This window comes from Aedes aegypti, chromosome 1 (genome assembly GCF_002204515.2).
Source record: "Aedes aegypti strain LVP_AGWG chromosome 1, AaegL5.0 Primary Assembly, whole genome shotgun sequence".
NCBI classification, from domain to species: domain Eukaryota; kingdom Metazoa; phylum Arthropoda; class Insecta; order Diptera; family Culicidae; genus Aedes; species Aedes aegypti.
In genome coordinates this window covers 84,296,628-84,322,531 of record NC_035107.1, presented here as the reverse complement: position 1 = coordinate 84,322,531, position 25,904 = coordinate 84,296,628, and the positions used below count along the sequence as shown (strand labels likewise).

General features: G+C 37.2%; 2 protein-coding genes across 2 annotated transcripts in view; one reads left to right on the top strand and one right to left on the bottom strand.

Annotated features, from left to right (window-relative positions):
* Window positions 1-1,179, top strand: part of LOC110675736 — a 42,091-nt gene extending 40,912 nt beyond the window's left edge. The window contains exons 2-3 of the mRNA XM_021841465.1: window positions 510-818; window positions 879-1,179. Coding sequence (XP_021697157.1) covers window positions 510-818; window positions 879-986 — 417 coding nt within the window. The 3' untranslated portion in view covers window positions 987-1,179. The remainder of the gene's footprint in view (window positions 1-509; window positions 819-878) is intronic.
* LOC110675741 lies at window positions 997-23,977 on the bottom strand. The gene is made up of 2 exons (XM_021841477.1): window positions 23,404-23,977; window positions 997-1,275 (listed from the first exon to the last, which is right to left on the bottom strand). Exons 1-2 carry the CDS (start codon window positions 23,707-23,709, stop codon window positions 1,177-1,179), a joined length of 405 nt encoding a protein of 134 aa, XP_021697169.1. The 5' UTR covers window positions 23,710-23,977; the 3' UTR covers window positions 997-1,176.
* Between the last annotated feature and the right edge of the window lie 1,927 nt (window positions 23,978-25,904).

Genomic DNA, 25,904 nt, shown 5'->3' with positions numbered 1-25,904 from the left:
AGTTGTAGCTGATGAATATATCTCACAGTATCATCGGAGCTCTAATCCTCAAGAACACATGGGCAAACTCTATGACTGACTGAATGATTTGCTTGCTTTTCCTGTAATAATTTTCATATTAACTTTGAAGGGCTTGTGCAGTCTCAGTTTTCATCCGAATGAGCTCAAAATTTTGGAGGACACTCAGAATTTGATCTTGAACCGAAAGAGCGGTGTGAACGAATAGTTCAGGTGCGATAGATAAAGAGTGGTAGACAGAAGAAAGTGACAGATACAACTACAAACGGACAGGCCTGGAATTGAATCCATAACCTTCTACAAGTAAAGCGAAAGTCATACGTTTATTCACAAATTATAATAATGTAAAATGAGAAATGCATTCAAATGATTTCGGTTCTGTTATATCCTATGGTGACTAACCAAGATGAGCAAGGAAAAAATAAATGGGACCCTTCATAAGCTCAACTTTTACACTATACCCACCAAAATAATCAATTTATTCCCCACAGGACTCCTTCAGCGATGACGTAAATCGAACGAAAAGAAAATTCAAACCAGAGGAAATGGCCGCTGCCAACCTTGTCCTTACGAGAGCTTTGCAACGGAAACCTCTGCAACCGGCCCGAGTTGCGTCATCTCCTTCGGTGAAACAAGCTCGCCAAGCAGCGGATGTCGTGGAAAATGACGTGGAAACGTTCGACGAGAACGACAACTTTGGACAGGGCGAGAAGGTATCGCTGCAGATCCCGGATAAATTATTCGGAAATGCAACCAATCTGGTGCTGGCGGTGGCGAAGATTTTCGGAGATTTTATCACGGTAAGTGAAAATTAATCTATGAAAATCTGAACATGTATAACTTACGGATACTCATTGTAGAACACCGCAATCCGGTCGGCACGATTCCTACAGCTGATCCAACCACTATTTGGGCGAAACCTCCAGATACAGATACCAACCACCACAACCGAGTCGAATGAAGTTTGAGATTGTTCTATTTTAAGAATTAGTTACGTAATTGTTTAATTATAGAAACAAATTTTTATTTACACTCTTGTTACATAATTTAGTCTAAGGTGGAGCAGCGTCATTCGGTCGGCTGCTATCACGCGATCTTTTTATTCGATATTTCCGGACGATATTTAATAAAATGATCTATCTAGGTTAAGCTTTATCGTTAGATTTTCTCCAAGTCTTTCGGAATTTCAATCACTAGATGACCGCCGAAAAGGGGTTGAATGAAACGCATCATCTTGGCCAGTCGTGCGACGGATCTCTGAAAAACGATAAAAGTGAATTGAGAATTAGCTCAACATTATTATTTTTTTAACATTACACTGTGATACGCTGAAATTATGAAAAATAACGCTCATAACTAGCTTACTGAAACTTGTATACACTCTCAAATGTTCAAATTAGGCCGATACATATTTGACTTTGACTTTTTGGCTTCCAAAGGATCAAAGTGAACCGTGCTAAAAATCGGACGTGAAAAGTTTTCGCTGCCGTCAAACATGTCTTTTTCTGCCTATTCATTGTATTTAATTGTTGTAGTTTTATTATCAAAAGTGAAAAGAAGTGTCATATAAAACAATAAATAGTGATTTGAATTGAGTTTCGGGTGCCGTGATCCAGTCCAGCTTGATTTTGGATGCCGTGGTGCTCGGGCCGGAACACATTCGGAGGTTACAGATGGCACATGTTTTAATGAAACAATCCGGTGAGTTTGTTCCATTATTTGCCTTTTGACGGGTTTGCTCTGACGGAACTTGCTGCGTGTTTTGGTTACGGGAACTTTTTTTTTCGCCAATCTTCGGAGATAAACATTTTTGTTCGGTTCGCGCATTCCGCCCTGATGATAGCTTGCTGATAGTGCGATACGATTGCTTGGCTGAGTATTATTCGTATATTAAAAAGTGTTTTAATCGCGTTTTATTTTTTTTTTATGTTTTTTATTTTTTTTACGGTCCAATGACCCTAGAGGGATTGGTTCTGCTTTGTTTTTACTTCTGAGCAGAAAAAAAAAATACACCCGAATCATCATAACAAGTGCCTTATAATAAATCCAGTAAAAAAAGGTTCTCTTTTGATTGCCGGCATTCAAAAGAATAAATTTACAACACTTAGGGTAATTTGCCCATTATTGCGGTATTCCCTATTATTGCGGTATAAGAATTAAACCCTCATTATTAATCTAAAACTCTATTTTCTATGAATATTATTGATGATTATGAAAGCTAATAGCATTCCCAAGCTGTACCAGATGAATGCTTTAAAAATTAAACGATTTTGATCGTTGGAAGAACAGTTTTAGATGATGCATCAAGCAAAGCCTATATTTTTAACCAGTCTCTCTATCTAAGGGCCTGTTTTCATAAGCTTAAATTTTTAAGTTTAGAACCAAAACAATTATATGTAGCGGGTATATCAGTTCAGTATAGATGTAATTACATGATAGATATTGAATTTTGAATAAAAGTTCTATATTTTTGAGAAAAAGCGTATACCGCAATAATAGGACAATGAAAATAGCTTTTTGTCTATTATTGCGGTATCTGTAAATCTCATTCAAAAATTCGATATTTCAATAGTCATTGTAAATGTAATTGCTGGAAACATTAATTATATTATTAGGATACTAATTTGGGACATAATTTTGAGTTATTCGTACATTTATTTAGTCAAACAAAAGATTTATGTTTATTTTTACTCTGTAATTCCTCTTATTTACAAATATTTTGCAAATAAATTCAATGTTTTACCAAAAAATCACGTAAACTGACTGAAAATCGGAACAAATGCCAAAAATATGTTAAAAAACTAAGATAAAAGATGATCGCAAGGAAGCAAATCTTCAAAATTGTGTTGCTAGTAGAAAATATTTTTAAAAGCATCAAAATTGTAGGTTATACTTAAGTCAACAAATTCATTTCTTACACTCTTACAAAAGTTCATTTAATTTTACGTGTTTTAAGATGCACATAAAAGAAGCGAAACTCTTGACACGAAATTACATCTTTTCTTAAAATTACATGACAACAAAAAAACAAAAAAACAAATTACACGTCGGGACGTAATAGTCGCTACGACCGACTTTTACATTACGACGTGTAATTTCGTTGGAACCTTTTCGTCATGTTTTTCAAGAATTCATTAATGGATTGAAATGTGTAAAAGGATAGAAAATAGCTCAAAAAACTCTTACGGGGATTTTTTTTTATTATCGGACAATTTGGGCCGGAGGTTCTCCGATTTGCATGAAATTTTCACCAGAGGTAGAGCTCGTGGATACATGACCAGAAGTGAAATTCAAAAAAATTATAGTGGCCTATTTTCCCGGAAAACTCTAGATGAATTTTCACGATTTCTCTATATACCTCAAACTTTGAAAATTCATATCTCCTGAACTATGCATCGTAGAACAAAAGTTTTTTAGTGAAATCGAAAGGAAATTTTCTCAGCAATCTATTAAAAATATAAAAAGAAAAACATTTCTCGGAAAGTTTTTCACCATGGAGAAAATTGTCGGAAAAAATGCGAAAAAACTATCGTCTGTATCATGAAAAATTTTCAAAAAATTTTCATCCATAGACGACAAAGTGGTATCTTTTACCGTTTAGGCGACAGAACTGAAAAAACGGTGACCACCCGCACGCTTCCCATAGAAAAATGTGTTCTATTGTGGGCCTCATAACCGTGCGCTAACGGCGGCAGTAATTTACACGCATTGCAAGTGTAACACAGTAAACCATCCTTTCCTTTCCAGTCAGAAGAAGCTTTTCGTCAATCGGAGCACTCTCCTTTGGTCTGTTGGGTGTTTTGTATGGCAGCGTCCATTTATTACGTAACGCAAAAATTTGAAATTTTTGACCCCCTCCACCCCCCTCCGTAACGCTTTTTGTATGAAAAATTTCAAATTTTTATATGAGCCGTAACGCTTGAGCCTACTCCCCCCTCCCCTAGGGCGTTACGTAATTTGTGGATGCCACCTATGTCCTTTATTCGTAACCATTACTATTGAGACCAACAGTCTTTAATTGAAAACGATCCTAACATTTAATAATATAGGTTATAGGAACTGACCCTCAGCAAGCATGGCAAAATTCACTCATTCACCCGAACGCCACCGATGAAAAATAGCAAAAAATCTGCTGCTATCGAACATTCAGTGATAGTTGAACCGTCCTAGGCGGAGTGTAGCATGGAAGCGTCGAAACCGATTGTGTAAAAGCGACAATCGGAAGGAACGCGAAGAGAAGTGAATACCAATACACTTGTATCTGCGAGGCACGAGTTAATGCACTTAGCATCCATTCGCCGAATGCATTGAACTGACTGAGAGGATTCCTACTCACTGAATCATTCCGTGGTGTGGACTGCCAGTCATTGAACGCACATTAGCACTCAAACCCGAATGCCATTCGAACGATATCAGAATGTAAGCAATCATTCCTGGACAAACATTTCAAAAGGGCACATCGACATTGGTAAACATTGGCTTTGCAAGCCGCTGTTGAACCCAATTCAACTCGATCACGCTCACTAATACCACTATCAGGAAGAGCTAACACCAATCTTTCTGATAGTGGGGTTAGTTTGCGTGGGCGGGCTAAAAAGGGCTCAACAGCAACGTTATTGAGAAAAGGCTCAAGACCTCTTGGGCCCTTTTCAAATATTTGTCCTTTGTCCGAATTTTGGTATTGCATTCGACTGATCAAATGCCGTTTTTTGTTTCGCTTAGTGCTCACCGAAGAAGCAGAATGGGCACTGGAAATTGAAACGTTCGGCTTTTTCTCGCTTCCGACTGTGCGTGGAAGCGAGTGAGGGAAACACAATAACTGAGTGAGTGTTTCCCATGCTTGACCCTCAGTATCATATAGTTGCCAAGCAAAAAGGATATTTATGTATACATAAAGTGCTATTTGTAATTTTCTAGCTTTTTCCAAATTTTGTTCAATTTAACAAATAATTAGATAATGAAGTAAAAGCGCACGAATAATTTTTCAGTTTTGTTTTCTATACAAAGTGATATATCTATATAAATAAAAATGGAATGGTGTTTGTATGTCACGAAATGGCTCACGAACGGGGCAACGGATTTGGATAACTCTTCCCCCATTTTGTTCGTCAAGGGTTCCGACGTGTTTGTGTGTATAAAAGTTTCAGGATGTTCACCGGGAAAGTAGGAGAAACGGGACTGAACGGAACTGTCATTTTGTATGGGACGATTCATAACGGTTTTCAACAGCCTACTTGATGGCAAGACGAAGTTTGCCGGGACCACTAGTTTGATATAAATTCTGATTGTTCTTTGGAAGAACATAGTATAGTTTTTACATGTATATAATAACAATCAACTGTATAACACTCAGGGACGCTATCTATGGTTCCATTGATGGCTGCTGTGGAATATTCCACTGCCAGTCAGCTTGCAGCCTCTACAGTTGGCGCCAACCCAACAGCGCGCCAAGCTGTATTGAGAAGCGTACGCGCGTAATGAATAATTATTGTATGTTTTGTCTGGCCGTATCGTGCGCCTATATAAGGAGCACCCATTGAATTTGTAAGAATGTAGTTTCTTTCGTTTCTCCACCGAGTAGGCATGCTGCCTCTCAGTGGTAATAAATCTGTTAAAGTGAAGTCGTTCGCTTGATTTGCCGTCCGTTGTATCGTAAAAGACACAACGTAGGAAAGACGTCCTGGCCGAAACAACATATTAACAATATATTCATAAGATTTCAAAGAAAGTGGATCTTGAGATTTGATCCTTCAAACGTTACCATAATGATTGATTGTAACAAGAACTTCCCGTGCGGCTTTCATAGAGGCTGTTAGCTTTAATACTAAATAACGTTGCTGATGAAGGGCACACAAAACACCCAACTGACCAAAGGAGAGTGGTCCGATTGACGAAAAGCTTCTTCTGAGTGGAAAGGAAAGGATGGTTACACCTACAATGCGTGTAAATTACTGCCGCCGTTAGCGCACGGTTATGAGGCCCACAATAGAACACATTTTCCTATGGGAAGCGTGCGGGTGGTCATCGGTTTTTCAGTTCTGTCGCCTAAACCGTAAAAGATACCACTGAAAATTCATCTAGAGTTTTCCGGGAAAATAGGCCACTATAATTTTTTTGAATTTCACTTTTGGTCATGTATCCACGAGCTCTACCTCTGGTGAAAATTTCATGCAAATCGGAGAACCTCCGGCCCAAACCTGTCCGATAATTTAAAAAAATGCCCTTACCTCTTTGCTGCTTCTGACGACCAGCTATTGGAACACATCATACAACTTGGAGGAGCCAATAATCATTGTTATTTGACACACATTGCCTGCAGCAGTACTTTACATATTTTTGTTTTTTTTCACTTTCACGAGAGCCAAAAGCACACCAGAATAGAACAACGGTTCCTTGAGATACATGTAACAAAAGGCAATGAATCGGGATACTAAAACCTGCCTTCATTTGATTGCAATAAATTAATCACTTCCCGAAAAATACACTTCCCAAAATGCGGCTGCAATCAGCCGACGCGAGCCAAAGATTTTTTTTTTCTTTTTCATACCGGCAGAGCCCAGCGCTCCACAACCGCACTTCATAGCAGCAAACAATCACTCATTAGCAATTACTATTATTCACAAGTTTTTAAATTTCTTCATCAACACACACAGCTGCCATTAATATTCCGTAATTTTTATTTATTTCCCATATCGACACAGAGGAGAAAAATCGCGACGTACCGAACCGGCCATGTTTGAAAACAAACTCAATGATTTACATGATGCCGATACCAAAGTCATAGATCATGTAAATTTACGTCTTCGAAAATGAGAAATCGAGTCTTACGTTTATATTTTACGGAATGTAGCCTGTGACATTGAATAATTGACATAAATGTTATACGTTTTAGTAAAAATAGGTTGTTGAATGTAATACTCAAAATGAATATATTTGAAATCAAATTTCATTTCTTGGTTATGGTCTTTAAATCAAAAGAAACTATAATTGTGTTGTTAATTCGTTCACGTCATAAAATGTTTAAGGGTAGATTTAATTACGTCACATGTAAATTTCTATTTTTTAAGAGTGTATATACACAGCAAAAAATTCTCAAATTTACATGGCACGTAATTCTTTATGATAATCATGTAAAACGAGTTGCAACTGAACATTCAACGATAATTAATGTAAACTGTCTCATTGCATTCGATAATGCTTGCAAACTTGAGTGAAACTGAAACATTTCATGATCTTCCATCCAACATTCGCCAATGTTGCATGCTTTCTTGCATCTTGAAAGTGAAATTGCAAACAAGAATTCTCGGTTTACATGATTCTACGATGAATATTCTGTCAAAAATAATGCACATGGATGGATCGACGGCGTGTCATTCCATGTGCATTTTTTATGATTGAATTTTCAGCGTGAAAATCATGTAAACCGTGCCGTTTTGCATGCAACATTCTTGGAGAGAAGACGTTTCGCGTTCAATATTAAGGATTTTGGTAACAATGTTGTACATAATAGATGTGTTTATAGGTTTTATCATTGAATAATACATGAGAAATGGATTTGCATGATTGAGGCTAATATTAGGCTTCCTCGATCTAATGATCAGCAGGAAGGATGACAACACGCTGAGTTTTGGAATTTTTCGAAAACCCACTTCCACCGATCGGTATATTACATCCGATTCAAGCCATTCGGGTGCCCAGAAACAAGCGGCTTTCCATTCTATGGCACACCGACTCTACAATGTGCCTATGGATAATGAAGAATTCGAGGAGGAGCGAGCTCGAATCTACAACGCTGCCGAGGTGAATGGTTACGAAAGGAAGTTTGTGGATAAAATCTACCAGAAACACAAACTCAGAAAACAACGCCAACATGTTACAACATTAGAACCAATAAAAGAAGAAACGAGAAGAGTCAGCCTGCCATTTTACCCTAAAGTAACTAATCCAATTAAAACATCATTGCAACGACAAGGTATTCAAGTTGTACACAAAAGTGACAACACGCTTCGAGACCTTCTATGCAACCTGAAGGACAAAGTTCCACCCGACGATCAGTCGGGTATCTACCAGATTCCATGCCAGGACTGCTCTGCGGTCTATATAGGACAAACCCGGCGTAAGATAAAAATAAGATTAAGAGAACACAGGAATGCTGTGGTTTCCAATAGAACAAATGAATCCAGCGTAGCGGTTCATGCATCAAATTGTAACCATAGCATAAACTGGCAAGGTGCGAAATTAATAAAAGCAGTAAGGAAAGTTTCGCACCTAAATGCATGGGAGTCCATGTTCATCAATAAGTCTGAAGAGCCATTGATGAATGAAGACGACCCTCCGATCACATCGTGCCTCTTCAACATAGCAGACATCACAATACATTGAAGCATCTCTTCGTTTTGGACGTATACGATCAACGTACGAAATCATCGCAGTCAGTCGGACATTGTCCTGTAGATGGGCTACATCGCGCCCGAATCCGGTCGACAAAAGGTAACATTTTTTTTAACTTTTTTTGACGATTGTAAGAACGATAAGTGTTATGTCTTGTCTCGCGTCGCGTCTTGTATGTGTCGTTTAGTTCTTACGTTAGCACACACCACAAAATGAGTAATATTACCTTACGTGTAAATCTAAGATTTTTTTGGTGTGTAGCGACTAGTGGTCTCAGATGGCAGTACCTTGTCTATTCACTTTAGCATTGTCCACCTACAAAACAAAAGAGTGTGCAGTGTCATTGTGTGGTATTGAATGTATCTTGAATGTAATAAAATCTATGATTTTTGGTATACCGCAATAATAGGACGACACTACCGCAATAATAGCACAAAATACCGCTATAATAGGACAGAGGAAGAGCTTCAGATTTATGTCAAAAAAGTGTATGTATGATTCCAAAAATTACTTTTTTACTTCACTATACTCCAGATAAAGGATAGTTTTACCATTTAACATTGCAAAATACTATAATAATAAGATTTTGGACACTGCAATACGATCTTAATTTCAACACCGTGCTTAAAGCCTCCATAATAGGACGGATACCCCAACCACAAATGCTCTTTGTCTATCGCTAGCTTTTCAGGCGAATCCTGACGACCTTTCCCATTCTCCTCCTCCGTAGCACTTATGAGGTTGTCGCTGAGTCGGTGGCCTCTCATTAGGTTGGTTGACAAAACGTCGAAAGACAAAAGGTCGAATGCTAAAACGTCGAAGGGACGAAACGTCGAAAGGACAAAATGTCGAATTCCAAAACGTCGAAAAAGAAAAACGTTGAAGGGACAGCACGTCGAAAATAAACAAATGTCGAATCCAAAACGTTGAAAGGACAAAACGACAAAGGAACAATACGTCAAAGAAAAAAAAATCGAGGGTGTTTGGCATAACTTGCGCTGTAGTGACTTTGACCTAATGCGAAGAAAATCGATAATAATGTAACGTCAAATTCAAACTCCCAACAATGTTTGAAACAGTTGAAGCATTGAAACATATTTCAATTTTACTATTATCACCATGATATCGTAATTTTATCTCACCAAAGTGCTTGTTAATCAAACATTGAAAAATAAGTTAATTATTTAAATGATTTGTAACTTTTCAATAAAAGAATGAGTACATTTTAGAAGAATAAAAAATCCACTAATTATCAAGAATCCATTCGTAAATTTGATGAAATTGATGTCACTAGTTTGTTGAAAGAACGGATGTATCTTATAAAAATGAATAATACTCTATCTACCAACAGGAAGATTAACCAGTAGCAAATTGAATTCACCTTCAAACAAGTTCTGTATTAAATTTTGAGAAGTTATTTAACTGTAACATAACCACAAAAAATGAACCTATTAAGATACAAACATTTTGTTTTAGGTGAAAACAAATTTATCTAATGTAAAATGCTTACGCTCCAAACATACGAAACAGCTGGAATCATCACATACTGAGGCATCTTGCTTTGGTGCAAATTAAAATTTTGTTCGCCCACTAGTCGTAGGAAAAAAAAATGTAAAGTACAAAGGGGCAAGTTGAAACGGCTGGGATAAAATAAAATGGTAGCGTGTCACATGAAACAACCTCCTGTTCACATCTGATATCGTATTCAAAACTTTGCTTTCCAACTCGTCCCAGTACACGTAACACTACTTTTTTTCTCTTCATTTGCTGTTATAAGCATCCAGAGGTACGGCGAATTTGTTTTTCGAAGTGCTTCACTGCTTCTTGTCTGGATAGAAATTGACATTTAAGTGAAAATTTGTTCTATGCTTACTGTGATGAAAATTGCGAATTTTGCTTTTTCCAACACCGTTCGCATCGCAAGATTTTTTTCCTTAGCAACACTACTGCTTTCGACGTTTTGTCCCTTCGACGTTTTGTCCCTTTCGACGTTTTGGGATTCGACGTTTTGGGATTCGCCGTTTTGTCTTTCGACATTTTGTCCCTAAACCCTTTCATTAAGTAAAAGCTACATCAACATTTCCTTCCCCTATCCCAAATTACGGTAAAGATGGACGTGGCCGGGAATAGCAATATTCATGCTTTTGGTAATATTGTCCAAGATTGGGCCAAGGTTTACTCTCCAGCCTTGTTCCTGAAAGCAGTCTGGGTAAAATTATCAAATTACACATGAATGTTGCTTGTATCCAATCTACGAAGTATACCGAAGTAGTTACGCTAACGCTAACCCCCTCCCCGCTCCTTCCAAAAATTTCGGGCCCAATTTGGCATTTTGAGGGAGTAGTTGAAAAAATATTTATCAAAATCTATAGGTTCCTAATATTTTTTAACAAGTCAATAAGGTATTCCATATCAATAAGGATAGTGCTGTTGCACAGAGAACCCCTCAGCTTTTTTTCTTACCATCTGCATTGTGCATTGTAGATGGTAGGAAAAAAGCACTATCACTATCCTTAATGATATCGAAAACTTAATGGACACACTACCTTCAATATTTATAGATTCACATCGGCGCTGTCCATCGTGTCCATCGTGGATAGGAAGAATGGTAATAAGACAGCCATTATTACTAAGACACCGGAAAATATCCTGCAGTTCCCACAGCTACCTTGAAAGTAGGAGGGTTTTTTTAATGATGGTAAGCGGTTATTCAATTCTAGCGATAGATAGAACTAATGATGTTTGATGTCATTATCAAAGATGATGCAAAGATATAGAGAAAGACAGGTACACTCCCGTGAAAAAGTTTGGGTTCACCCCCTGAAAACCATACAGAAGTGTTCTGTCCATATCTCTGTGATTACACGTTCAATTAAAACTCTTTGAGCCGCATTCTAAAGGCAAAAAGTTATTCTTACTATGTATGTATTTTTCCAAAAACATTCTTTGTACTTTGTATACTAAATTTTAACTTAAAATTGTGACATTTTTCAAAAAACATACTGAAAAATCATGTCTAATTTCCTCAGCATTGGATCGACCAAAATTTTCAATCAAAGTTTGATTAGAATCGTAATCTTATATTCTTTGAAGAGACCCCACAAAATTTTGGCGGAAAAATCTGGAAAGTATTCAAAATCAATGAAACAGTCAGTCAAGTCATCGTGCAAAAGTTTGGGTTCACCCCTCAGTATGAAGCAAATCGTGCAAAAGTTTGAGTTTTTGTCAATATCTCTTCCATTTTTCAACCGATTTTAATAGCTTAAAGCTTTTTGAGCGCAAAAAATGGCGCGTACATGTTTGGGTTGAGATTTCACAGATTTGAGTAAGTTCAGGTGAACCCAAACTTTTGCACGATGACTTGAATGACTGTTTCATTGATTTTGAATACTTTCCATATTTTTCCGCCAAAATTTCGTGGGGTCTCTTCAAAGAATATAAAATTACTATTCTAACGACACTATGATTTAAAATTTTGGTCGATCCAATGCTGAGGAAATCAAATATGATTTTTCAGTATGTTTTTTGAAAAATGTCACAACTTTAAGTAAAAATTTAGTAAACAAAGATCAAGGAATGTTTTTGGAAGAATACATACGAAGTAAGAATAACTCTTTGCCTTTCGAATGCGGGTTAAAGAGTTTCAATTGGACGTGTAATCACAGAGATATGGACAGAACACTTTTGTATGTTTTTAAGGGGGTGAACCCAAACTTATGCACGGGAGTGTATATGGAAGTATGTTACAGACAAGTTACAGATATGATAAAGGGCAGTGTTGTGAAAACCTCAATTTCTCATAACTCACGCTTGAGATTTTTCATGCGTGAGTTGTCAATCACGCAACTCAGCAGTCAAAAAATCATGGATGAGTTGGCTCACCTTTTTGACTCATTGTCTCGTATTTCCACAGTTTACTCACACACGGTAATAATTTCTTGTTAGTCTGGTAAAATTATAGTAATCCTTTCTAATGTAAACAACAACATTCGTGTTTCATGAGTTTTTGACGGGTTTTGCGAATGAATCATTTTTTACGGTTTGAGTTGATTGAGTGATTTTGCATCAAAATCTCAAGCGTGAAACTTCCGAAGCAGTGAGTTTGCACTCACGGAACAGCGTATTGATTGAGATTTGAGTGCGAGTCTATCAACACTGATAAAGGGACGGATCAAGGGAGATGCAGAAGCGTGTTTGCAAGAAATCAGTTTTCAATTTAATGTGAACTTGGTCTGCTAAAGAGCTGTAGAAAAAATAACGATACATCATTAAACATTTACAAGTTAGGAGCAAAATTCACTTGAAATGATTTGAATTATCTAACGAATTTTTAAAATGCCAATTACTTCTTTTGTTGTGTTGATTTTTTCTGTTCTTTTGGCGGGATTTGAAAGGCATGCATTAGACAAATTGTCGTGTTTCATTTTAAATTAAATGCGACTCATATAATCAAGTACCGTCAAACGGGGTAACTTGTATGGAAACAAGACTGAAAACCATTCTTCGTACCATACATACGGTAGAAATAAGTCATTCGAGGTATTAATCATCAGTTAAAGTACTTATTAATGTACAAAAAAAAAGGAACAAAGGAACAGAGAATGGTAGCAAAAAATGGATTGCCGTATTGTGTTAAGGATCACAAACGGGTAGTTCAAGCTTTCAAGAGGAACCCCAACAGTTCAGTTCGAGATGTGGTGAATAAACTGAATCTATCCAAAACTTTCGTGCAAAATGCGAAAGAACGTGAAGGAATAGGGTCGATGTACCAATAGCCGCATAGCTAAGAACAAATATTCGTATAAAATCGAAAAATAAAGCCTGCGAAACTATTTTTAGATCATCTGAAAGCTTTTTATCTTGGCTTTGTGTAAACATTATGAAACATACGAAAACTCATGTTTTTGTATTTATTATCGCTTGTGCCACTATAGGAACACATGTGCCTATAGTAGCACTATTCCTAATTTCTGTTCCTATAGTAGCACTAGCCTCACGGAATAGACAAAACACAAATCAAAACCGTATTTTTACAATACTTTTATATTTTTCCTATGAAGTGTGGATCAAAAGCGTTCGATTGATGCAAAAAAGTTTCTAATTTATCAACTATTTTGTTTAATAACAAAAAAGTTTCTCTAAGGAACAATAGGTTAACTATAGGGGCAAGGCAGCTAAAATTTTAAGCAAAACTATTTATTTCGATCGTTTTTTGAACAAAATCGAGCTGTGTGTCAATGGTACTTAGATAAATAGCTACTGATCTTCATGTCAAAAAATATTTTGCTACGAAACGGCCGTAAAAAGCCACTACTGCCACTATAGGGGACCGTCCACTAAGGGAACACCGACCCTACATAAGTTTAAAGTCCAAAAGGCGCCTTATTGCGATGAACGGCAGAATACGGTAGGTAAAACATGTTGACGAAACCACATTGCCTCGTTATGGATGATGCGACTTATGTAAAAGCAGACTTCCGCCAACTTTCGGTGCTTCCTGAGGATTCTAGAAAGTAGAAGATATCAATGTTTGCCAAATATGATTTGGAAAGCAATTTGCTCGTGTGGAAGAAAGCGGAACACCCCATTAATGACAACTAGAACGGTCAATGGGTCGTATCTAAAGGAATGCCTCCAAAAGCGTCTACTTCCTCTTCTGAGGTCACATGATGGCCCTACGATTTTCTGGCTGGACTTGACCTAGTGGCTTAGGAGGTCAATTTCGTGCCGAAGTATCTCAACTCCCGAACACACCGGAACTGCGACCAATTGAAAAGTACTAGGCCATAATCACTGGGCAGGCACTTCAGAAGCATCCTAAGGAAGATATGGAAAAAAATGCACTGCCACTTAAAAAAACGTTGGTCCAAGTGTTGCACAGGACCTTATGTGTAGTGTGAAGAGAAAAGTTCGTGCATTTGGATATGCAATTGAATAGAACAAACATTGTAAAATATTCGTAACATGTTATATTTTACTCCCTGAAAGTTTGAAGATGATTGGTTGAACGTGCGATTTTTGTCAAATACTTGTGTTTGTTGCAATTTGATTCCGTACACCCTTTAATAATCGACTCGTAGCAGTATAGAATCATGTTTGAAACATTACGCAGAAAATAGAAACATATTATTCCGATATTCAATCATAGAAGTCTTAACCTCTTTCGATATTTAAAAATTGAATAAAATTTTAGAATTATTTTCAAATATGAATTTTTTTCAATCCCTCAATATTTTAAAGCAAAGTTTCTTCCCAGGGCTTATGAGATTTCATCAATTTGAGGTGTATCACAGTATTATCTTCAGCGAAGTTTCAGCACTCACAGTACGATTTACATTTAGGAGTTGAGGATCATCCTTTTAGTTGAGAACTAACTTATCCAGCTTATCCGCTTTTTCTGACTTGCCCTATATGAACCATGAGAAATAAGAATGCAAACTTTGTAACGTTGAGTGAGTATTGAATTTTTCTTTCGTGGATAGCCCAGTAGCCTGACCACTTAGAAAGATGGCGTCTTCGGCAAAAATGTTCAGTAGAACAAAGGCTATCATTATTTGAGCCAAGAGATTCGATATTTTCTCACCAGGTGGCGCTATTGAGCATTGACTTTTTGTTTGAGCTATCCCAGTGGCTTGACCACTTAGACAAGGGCTAAAATTATTTGAACCAAGAGATTCGAGATTTTGCCACCAGGTGGTGTTAGTTAGCATGAAATCTTTGCTTTGCAGATAACTCAGTAGCTTGACCACCTCGAAAAATGGCATCTTCGGTAAAGTTGTTCAATAGTACAAGAGCTAACTTTTTTTTGAGCCAAGAGATTCGAGATTCTGCCACTGTAATTAACAAATTACGCGTGGTAAAGATGGATTAATTGTGGGTGAAATCATGAAAAAAACCACATGCTTGTCTGGGATTCAAAACCATAACTCTTTTATGCTAAACAAGCGCCTTACCAACTAAGCTACCTAGCCATTTGGTGACTTAATAACTCAGATGGCTGCACGTTTTGAATTTAAATCCCTGGATTAGCGAACATCTCAATATACGGTTGACCCTCCATAGCCCGATGTTCAAGGAATAATCGACTTATAGAATTATGGAGTTATAGAATATACCGACACAAAAAGTTCCAAAATCGAAAGAACAAATTTCTGTACTTCCAATACATATATGCAGCCATTCCATGAAAAACCGATCTAGTGGGTCACCGAATTCCGTGAAAATTTGCTATTTTGTTCCTTATCCGAAATAAGGATACACGTATTTTTGGATTTTTTGATTAGGGTGACCATTTCCAAAATAGGGATTTTCAATCTTTTTGGACGAAATGAAGGCTAGAGATTTTGACTTTTCAGGAAAAATATAAAATTTCACAAAACTTGTGTTTTTTACATGGAAAAACTCAATAGTTTCCGTTTTTTCGTGTTTGAAGGCCTTGGGACCAAAGGGGCTATTGCTGTTCTCATTTTTTCTTGAAAGTTCAGAAAATTTTACGTCTACTGTCAAATTTTCAGCGATGTATGTTTTTTTAGTTTTTGAGATATATTTTTTTGAAAATAAAAAATCATTCATTTTTCATTGGCACACACTGTAGATCTCAGCGCATTAAATTTTTAATGTTTAAAAAAAATCATTACTTTCGAACAGCTCAACGGATTTCCAAACTTTTTTTATGGAATGGAAGCTTAAGATTTCAACTTTTCAGAAAAAAATAGAAAAAAATAGAAAACTTTGAAAAGTTATTTTTTTTTCATTATAATATATGAAATTTTCTAAAAAAAAACTAGAAATTTTTATATTTTTTCACGTTTAAACATATTTTTATCAGATTTTTCAATTTTGTCTGAAAAGTTGAAATTTTAAGCTTTCATTCCATAAAAAAGATTGGAAATCGGTTAAGCTGTTCAAAAGTTTTGTTTTTTTTTTTTAAATAAAAATTCTAATGCGCTGAGACCTACAGTGTGTGCCGATGAAAAATGACTGATTTTTTATTTTTAATAAAATATATCTCAAAAACTAAAAAACATACATTGACAGTAGACGTAAAATTTTCTGAATTTTCAAGAAAAAAATAGAACAGCAATAGCCCCTTTGGTCCCGAGGCCTTCAAACACAAAAAACGGAAACTATTGAGTTTTTTTATGTAAAAAAACACACTTTTTGTGAAATTTTATATTTTTCCTCAAAAGTCAAAATCCTTAGCCTTCATTTCGTCCAAAAAGATTGAAAATCGGTCAAACGGTTCAAAAGTTATATATTTTTTTTTAATAAAAAATTTTCAAAATCGCGATTTTTCTGGTCACCTTATTTCGGAAATGGTGACCCTAATCAAAAAATCCAAAAATACGTGTATCCTTATTTCAGATAAGGAACAAAATAGAAAATTTTCACTGAATTCGGTGACCCACTAGATCGGTTTTTCATGGAATGGCTGTATGATCATCTCTGTAAGAAAGCCAAAAAAATATATATTTGAAAACCTAAACTTCGTAATGCTCGAAAAGTTACGTTAGTTCTAGCAATAATTAAGTAGATGAAAAAACCGAATTTAGTACTATACCATTTAATTCCACTAGAGTTTGTATCCTTTGACAGATACGCGTATTTCGACCTCAACTGTAAGGCCGTCTTCAGTGTCGTGTACTAGACTCGACTCGGTTTTTTCATCTACTTATAGGTATTCTACTAAACAGCTCGAAGATTAATTACTACCAATAATTGTTTTATGTTTTTCAACTTTTATAACAACATGCAAGTATTTTGTCCCTCCAAATAACAAATGGTCCAAGTTTCACCGAATACGAAGGATTTTAAAATAGATATCGAGTTATGGAGAGAAATTTACCTTTCACGTGATATATGCTAGTGGATATATCGAGTTATATAAATATCGACTTACGAAAGCAATATATGATAATTTTAAGGGATTGACAAATCCATCGAGTAATAGAGTATATCCAGTTATAGAATATCGAGTTGATGAGAGTCGATCGTATGTGTCAATATATATTAGAGTGAACTGCCAATCTGTAGTAGTCATGTCAGCACCACACTAGACAACGGACTAGCATGCAACGCCCAGTGGCACAGCCGGAAAACATTCCTCACGAAAAGTTTTTCGGCCTGCGGCGGAAATCGAACCCACACTTCTTAGCACGATGCGGCCAAATGCCTTGGTGACACTAACCGCACGTCTACGAAGCCCACAAATGCGAACAACATGACAAGTTGTTGTGGAAGCGATGTAGGTATGATAGGCAAACAGTTTCAACACTAAATAAATCGTACCCGCTCTGCGCGCATGTGTAGTATGCATGAGATGGATGGGTACGGTTTATGAAAAGGGTCTGCATGATCTGTGGGGATTTGAATTCGAAACTTGTAACCGTCTAAGTTATTGGGTCACCAAGCGGCTTTGTAGCTTAGATGGTAAAGTGCTCGTTTAACATATAGTGCTTGTGCTGAACAACGTTGCCGAAGACGCCATCTTTTTAAGTGGTCAGGCTACTGAGCTCAATGTCTGCATATTTCAATATACAGTCAACAACGCCGACCCTCAGTAAGATGCGTTATCGTTGAATTCTCCTTTGTGTGAACGTTTCTTGACAATACATGCACGAATCTGGCAGAGCGTGCATTCAGTTTTTCAATTACTTTTTCTACACTGATTCTCATCCAACTACTGACATCCGGAGGCAGAAAATTCAATTCCGCTCGTAAAAAATCATTTTCAATAAAATACCCCACACTAACGTTCGCAATTTGCAAAAGTTGTACTTTTTATCTTAAAAGACAATCATGATTAATCAACTGGAGGTATCACATTGCTTTTTTCTTACACCAATAATACAAAATTCATTTGTAATTTTTTATATTCAATTTCAATTTCAGTGCCTCTCGGTGAGATTGAATTTTGAAATTACACCAACAGTGGGTGAAATTGAATGCGTGCATGTGTTGTGCCCACTCTCTTTCTCGTCGTATTCGCTCTCATAGTCAGATTGGCTTCGTGCTAGCGGAGTTTGTTTTTGTTCGTTTTCGCACTGATCGGGTATCATCCGGCTGAAATTTTACGACACTGACTGAGCTCTCCGCAAAACAAAAATGTCATGCTCACTAGCACCGACGGATGGAAAAATCTCGAATCTATTGGCTAAAATAATATTAGTTCTTGTGCTACTGAAAAACTTTGCCAAAGACGCCATCTTTAATTTAATCTCTTGCCTCAAATAATGTTTCCCCTTTTTCTACTGAACAACTTTTTCGAAGATGCCTTCATGTCACTACTTGCTCACTACGCAGCCAACATTTTGAAAAGCTTTGAAGACACCAACCTTTAAAACATCAGGATCTAGAGATATCATATGTTACAAAGTTTGCATTCTTAATCCTCAAGGTTCATATAGGGCAGTTCAGAAAATGCGCAAGTTCTCAACTAAAAAGATGATCCTCAACTCCTGAAGGTTGTTACCGGCGGGTACTATTGCGATATGTTTGCTCCTTTTTTGTGTGGAATTAGGGAATTTAAATTTTTAAGCAGCCAACGGTGGATTTGAAATCTTTTGTCGACAGTGCAAATTTGCGTTTGGGATGAATGGCCTGGTAATTGAATCGCGTGAAGTTGGCTGAGATGACCGCGGAAACAGAGAAACCGAAGGGAAGGTGTGAAAGCGTTGACAGGGGTCTGGGATCAGTTGCGGTTTAGAGCTCGATGTGTTAAGTGGCTTTTCTGTAAAAACGTAGGACCGAAGTGTTTTTCACAACCGCGTGGCATCCCCAAAAGCACATTTTCGACCCCATTCTGAAGAAGATCGTCGGGAATTACTATCACCAGACCGGATAGTAATCGTGACCGTGAAGACCTCGACAACTACCGCCCAGTTGTAGGTCCACAGTGCTTCGAAGGGCCGAGTACCTATTGGCTGACATCTTTGGTAGTTCCTGAAGACTGTAAGATCGGAGTCACTACCGCACCCAAACAAAATCAACAAGCGGCTTTGCTCTGACCGCCGCGCCGCCCAACATCAGCTGGTTTAACCCCGTCATGCCGTACAGGCAGCCCCCAAAGAAGCTCCATTCCGGGTGGGTCCACCATCACCGCCAGCGACCACAATTCATCCGCTACACCAGCCATAATATCGCGGCAGCACGCAGGACCGCTCCCACCGGCAGTTCGCATCATTAAGGGCCGTACTCATCTCGCCACACCAGTCGGGGGCCCGCAATAACAACCCGTCGCATCTTCTCTGCAGTATCGACCCCCAGCTCCTCGACGTCCATTACCACATCCGTGGCCCAATACGATCGTCCTCAAAAGCTCGAATACAAGGTAAATTCAATTGATAGGTATTCCACACACTCTCCGAACATCCGGATCCTCCCACGTCAAAAACTCCCTGAGACCCGGAACCAAAAGAGGTTTTAGGTACCCACCCCAATAGGCTGCCGTGGCTAAGACCAGTAGTCTGGGGCTTTTGCTGGTTCCCTTCTGGAGCTGAGCGGTTCCGGGGCCACTAAATTCAAGAATCTTATAAGGTAAATTGTACTGAGTGCTGAAACTTCGTCGAAGACAGTACTAGACAACACAGTAAAGTAATTGTCAACCTGGACAAACTTATAGAAACAATCACGCTTCTAATTGATCAGGATCTTGAGAACAAAAACTGGCATGAACCGGAAGTCGTCATCTTGTTTTCTAGGCCACCATCTTGGATCCCAAAATGTTTAATTGACAGCAATTTTCAACCTGAACAAACTTGTCGAATAAATCGTCCTTCTAATCCAGTCCAAACTTTTTCAACTTTCGCCCCCTAGAAACCAATAGTTATCTGAAATCGCCCCCCCTGATATGTAAATTCAATATTTTTATTTAATTTAATTTAATTGAATATGTACATATTGAAATACTTCATCAAATATCGATAATCCCCAATTATTAGGAATAATTTACTGGACTGCAAATTATGATAGCAATTTTCACAATACTTTGCATGCATTACAGGCTACTGAATCAGTTACATCGATACAAGTTCGGCCCAGTTTAAACATTTTTAATGTAATATATGCAAATGTGCCAACTTGTGGCGTAGTTAGGGGATTTTTCATTAATTGTGATTTCATTCTGATTTATCCGCTATTTCCAAAGTTACTACAATAATGTTTGATTTTCCTGGCTACGCTTTTTTATGTAATCAAAATATATTGAAAAAGTATATGGAAATCCAGAACGTTTTTCAACTCATTTTTCAATAATGCAATGATGATATTTTTATAACGCCAAAATAAACCAATTTATTTTGAACTTTTTGAAGGTTCAAATCCGACACATCTCTTATATTTCTTCAAACTTATTTTAGAATAGAATGTTATTCGTCTTCGGCATCAAACGGTTTTGTCGTTGGAACCCGATTTTTGTCTGCTAAATTTTTCAAAATTTGTTACTAAAATGATTTGTACCATAAGAAATGATAAGAATTAGTGCAACCGAAACTTGGGTACTGTTTTTTTTTTTTTTTTTTGTAAAAAGCTGGATGCCAATAGGGTAAAAGCACCGGTTTTGGCCAGCCTAAGAGTAAATGTCAATAAAAATTAAATGGGAAGCCGTATTTATGCTACAAATATGTCAAATGCAAGCTTTCAATCCATATTATGTGTGTAAAATATCAATACTGAGCTAAAACCAGTTTTTCGCTTTGAAAGTCCCGTTGGTCAATATAGGCCAACGGAACCAGTTTCGGCCAGAGATTTAACTTCGGTTCCCAAATTGGCCAATCGCATTGATTTCTCATGAGAGTGGCCAAATAAGGAGTTCCCTGGCTAAATTAGGTGTATGGGAGTTAAAATTATAAGGAAAATGAAAATGTTTTTCTTATGTTTTGAATCAATTTGGACGAGAAAAAGAATGTAGCTCTATCGTGTGAATGTGATCTACTGCACACAAAAGGTTTCATGCTGATTGGCTATGTAAAACGGTGTATAATCCACTATGGCTACCACTGGCGTATGGCCAAAACCGGTGCTTCTACCCTATAAGAAATATTAGCTTCCTAAAATCAAAGTTCTCACACAAGAAAAATCCTTGTATAAAATATTGGGTATTGCGCATAAACATTCTCAGATACATGTTTTATACATTTAATATTTGCTGTGTTTTGAATGTTACCTGTGACTTATCATCCGACCATTCTGAAAAAAAAAAATTCATATGATATTAAAAAACATGGATGCATAACACAAACATTTTGTGTTTGACAATTATCAAGTGCTGCCTATCAGAATTTTAAAATGATCATTATAAGAGATGCATCGATTTAAGGTAAAATATTCCTGGAATTAGTTAAGTTTGGAATTGATTTACCTTCAGATATGTGTCCTCCAAAGGTTATGAGTTATTACTTTCAAATTATCCAGTGTTAGCCTTTTCGCCCCTTTTCTGGATTTTTCGCCCCCCAAATTCTGTTTTACAAATTTTTGCCCCCTTGAGCTTTAAAATCGCCCCCCAAGGGGGCGAATTCGCCCACTTTGGGAATCACTGTTCTAAACGATCAGGATCTTGAGATACCAGCATATATTTGTAAAGTTTGTGCATAGCTTGTATGTTCACTAGCGCCGCCTAGCGGTTATATTCCTAAAAAATATGCTCCTCAAGGGGTAGTCCTTGAGCTAGGTAACAACTTTGCTAAAAGACACCGTTCTTCTATCTAGTGAAAATCACAAGAATAGTTAACATTGAAGTAAAACTAGTTTCAACAACTACTTGGCACCACCATCCAGCGGGCGGTGGAGCGGAAGGAATTTGCTTTGCCACCCACTTTTCTACATAAAATGCACCGCGAAACCAAATTTAAAAATGGCAAATCATGCGTATAAAATTTTCGGTGCTAACAATTTTTTTTAACTCAATTATTTGAATAGCTACTAGAAAGTTGTGTTCTAACGAAATGTTCACCTAAATTATTTGCTGAGGAGTGAATTTTAATACGTTCTTGAAGTACCTTTTTCTATTTATTTTTGTAAAGTTCCGTTTCCCAATACTGAATAATTCATTTTCCCATTCTAAACTTCAAGCTAAACGATTGTTTAGAATTTTAAAATTTTGCAGGTTTTCGTTTGTGCCCATTTGCTACCATATGTGATTATGCGGCTTTTCGATTTCGAAAATTTATCAAAATCGATACAGCCTACTGTTTTATTGATATCTTATTTCCTCCATAGAATATCTCTGGCGATCTCCATGACTTAGTCAACTAGCTTCTGGTTTTACATCCGTTGGACTATCCGAATTTGACTCAGGTGAGTGATTCGAAAAAAAAATTGTGCTCCTAGAAATAATCCAACCATAAGGCAATTGTTGGAATTGCAAAAAAGTCGTCTGTAACTCATTGCAAAACTATATTGTTTCAACACTCGTGCTGAAAATATATTAATTTTTACCTTGTTGCATTAATAATTAAACATATCCATGTTAATTCCGCATTATAATGTATACAGTTTTATCCACGTTCTCAATTAACATGCTCCAATCCATTTACAACTGCCATGATGACAAACTGCACATTGTGTGTGTCTCTTCATACGTTTACATAAATATATTCAAAGCTACCCCAAAACAGAAATCGACTTTCAATTGTATGAAAAAATATAGGACCGTTTAAAATGAACCCATATGCTAACCTTCAATTGCAATCGATAACTCAGACATCAGTACTTGTTTTAAAAGTATAAAATAAAACCTTCAAAACAGTAAGCAGATACAATCAGATTTTTTTCTAAAAGAAATTATCAAAGATACCCCGTTCTGCATACAATACATACATACAATACGACCCCAAGGCACAGACAACGTAAGTTTTTTTTTGGCAAGACATAAGGTTAATCGCACTTATTTTGCTGACCTTACAGAGCAGGTCGATTAATTTTCGCTTCAACATATCTTCGTTTGGTGCATTCCGAAAACCCATTCAGAAATGCTACGCTATCGAAGCAGACTCTTACCAGCAACAACTGCCCGAGCAAATCTCTCAATCGAAGCGTCAGATTTGCAGTCGACGAGAACAGTTCATCCGGCACCGCCAGTGTCACATGGGTCCTATCGAGCGTTGGCACTTTCTCAGTGGTCGTCCTTTCCGTCGTCTCTTCGGTTGTTCCTCCGATCGTGAATTCCGTAGACGATGACGCAATAATTTCATTATCAAGTTCCTCTGTCGTCACACTCTTGATGGCCTTCGACTCCACTCGGGCACCGTTCTCGAACGGTAACAGTAGCACTAGCACCAAACCACAAATTCGAACCACATTCATCGTTCTTCACATGTCTTCGCACTGCAATTCCTCGAAGCTCGTCGGACACACTGCCCAGGATGATTACGGGCACTACATTTTGAACCCGATCGGTGCCGAATTTTGCGAATAGACCCCGAAAGAAGGGAGTGTCCGAGTGGCTTTGCCTGGCGGTCTCGCGTCCAGCACGAACTGTTCAATACTGAATAGTCAAATTCGAAATTTGTACGAGATATCAAGTGCAACCAGATCTAGTCGTGGCCACGCTCGAGTATAATTGCTTAGCCGATGAACGATGGACACTACACCCCTTCTGCAGAAGCAAGCCGGTTTTCATTCAATTGTGCGCAACCGACGCACAGTGGGAAAATTGGATCCCAAATCCCAAATCGGCTCATGTGGCTGATTTCGGTTCTCTTTTTCGGTTCTCAGCTTAGTGTTTTAAGTAATGAGAATGACTAACGACGGAGACGACTGTTCGCTTTGAATATCTTTATTGAGGTACCCCGGGATAAGTGGGACATTAAAAAACGATAGTTCAAACAATTTGTTCAATATTATTTTCAAATGTTCATATTTGCAAATCGTACAACACGGTCACATTTGGGGCAAAATATCATATAATTTCGCAAAATATCATATAATAACGATGTAGGAAGAAAAAGTACATTTAATGATAAGTCACATCACACTTAACATCAACTGGAAATTCCACACTGAAAGCGTAAGAAGGAATGAAACATGTTCAAAATACACCATTTGATTTACAAGTTATTAATTGAAAAGTAGCACATTAACTTTCAAGGGCTTGAATCTATGACATTTGGTCGAAAGACATTTGGTCGAATGACATTTAGTCGAATGACGTTTGGTCGAAAGTGCATTTGGTCGAACGGACATTTAGTCGAATGGACATTTGGTCGAAAAAATTTAGTTGCAACAAAATGCATATTATATTTAGTCGGAAGGGGTGGAATCTAAAAAGTATGGAGCAACGTTTTACGTTCAGTCTGACTATTGTCGCGAGTAGCATTTAGTCGCTAATACAAGAGTGATGTAATAATTGAAACTGATAGGCCATTTTAACTACAATCTATTATGCGATTAGCAAAATTTAGTTATTCAATTTGATGGACGCTATCCCAACATATTGATCAGCCTCTAGCGTTTTCGACGTTTCATGCTACTTTTTCGTTCAGGCGTGTTCTGCGATTCGAGATAAGCTGATCATAAATGAAAGCAACCCAACTTTTGTTGCGTCAGTCTTCTCGTCTTCCCTTACATACATAGAAGTCACAATGAGCCAATTGGCCATAAGTAAAGTTACCGACACCTAACATTCACTTAAAGCAAATTTTTCCTGCCGTTTCAATTCTGATTTCCGCATTCAAAAATCTTACTCACGTCCGTAAGCAGTAAGACTCGGAATTCATAGAAAGACCTCTAGTACTCTCTCCGCATGCTTTTATCCGATGAAGATCAGCAGTTCATTACGAAGAACGATGATATTTTAAAAGAATAATAAATAATAAAAACATTTTGTTCACATCGTTGAATAGCAAAATAACTTGTTGAGCAGTTTTTCAAAAGAATGATGATATTTTGAAAGAATAATAAATTCACTAGAGCTTAATGTTTCAGTCAATGTACAAAAAAAAAACTACTTCTTTAAAATTCAGTTGAATAATCATTGAAATCCTAGATTTTGAAATAACTTCAAATTACAAACAAAAAGATGCATGCAATTTGAACATAAGAGTACAGAAAATGTCTGTTGAATAAAAAACAAAAGTTCATGATTCAGATTATTCAAAGAAACAACTTTGCAAAACTTAGAAAGAGTAATCAATTTTACCAAATTATATACCATTTGAAAATAAGCTTTCATCCAAATTTCCGTTCAACTAAACGTCATTCGACCAAAATAAATGTACCAAAGCAATTCGACCAAATGTCCATTCGACTAAATGTCCTTTCGACCAAATGTACTTTCGACCAAATGTCATTCGACCAAACGTCATTCGACCAAATGTAATTCGACGAAATGTCCTAAAGCCCAAGGGCTTTAGTTCATTTATTCGAAAGACATTTGGTCGAATGACGTTTGGTCGAATGACATTTGGTCGAAGGTACATTTGGTCGAAGGTACATTTCGTCGAAGGGGCATTTGGTCGAATGGACGTTTGGTCGAATGATTTTAGACCATTTCGTTGAAA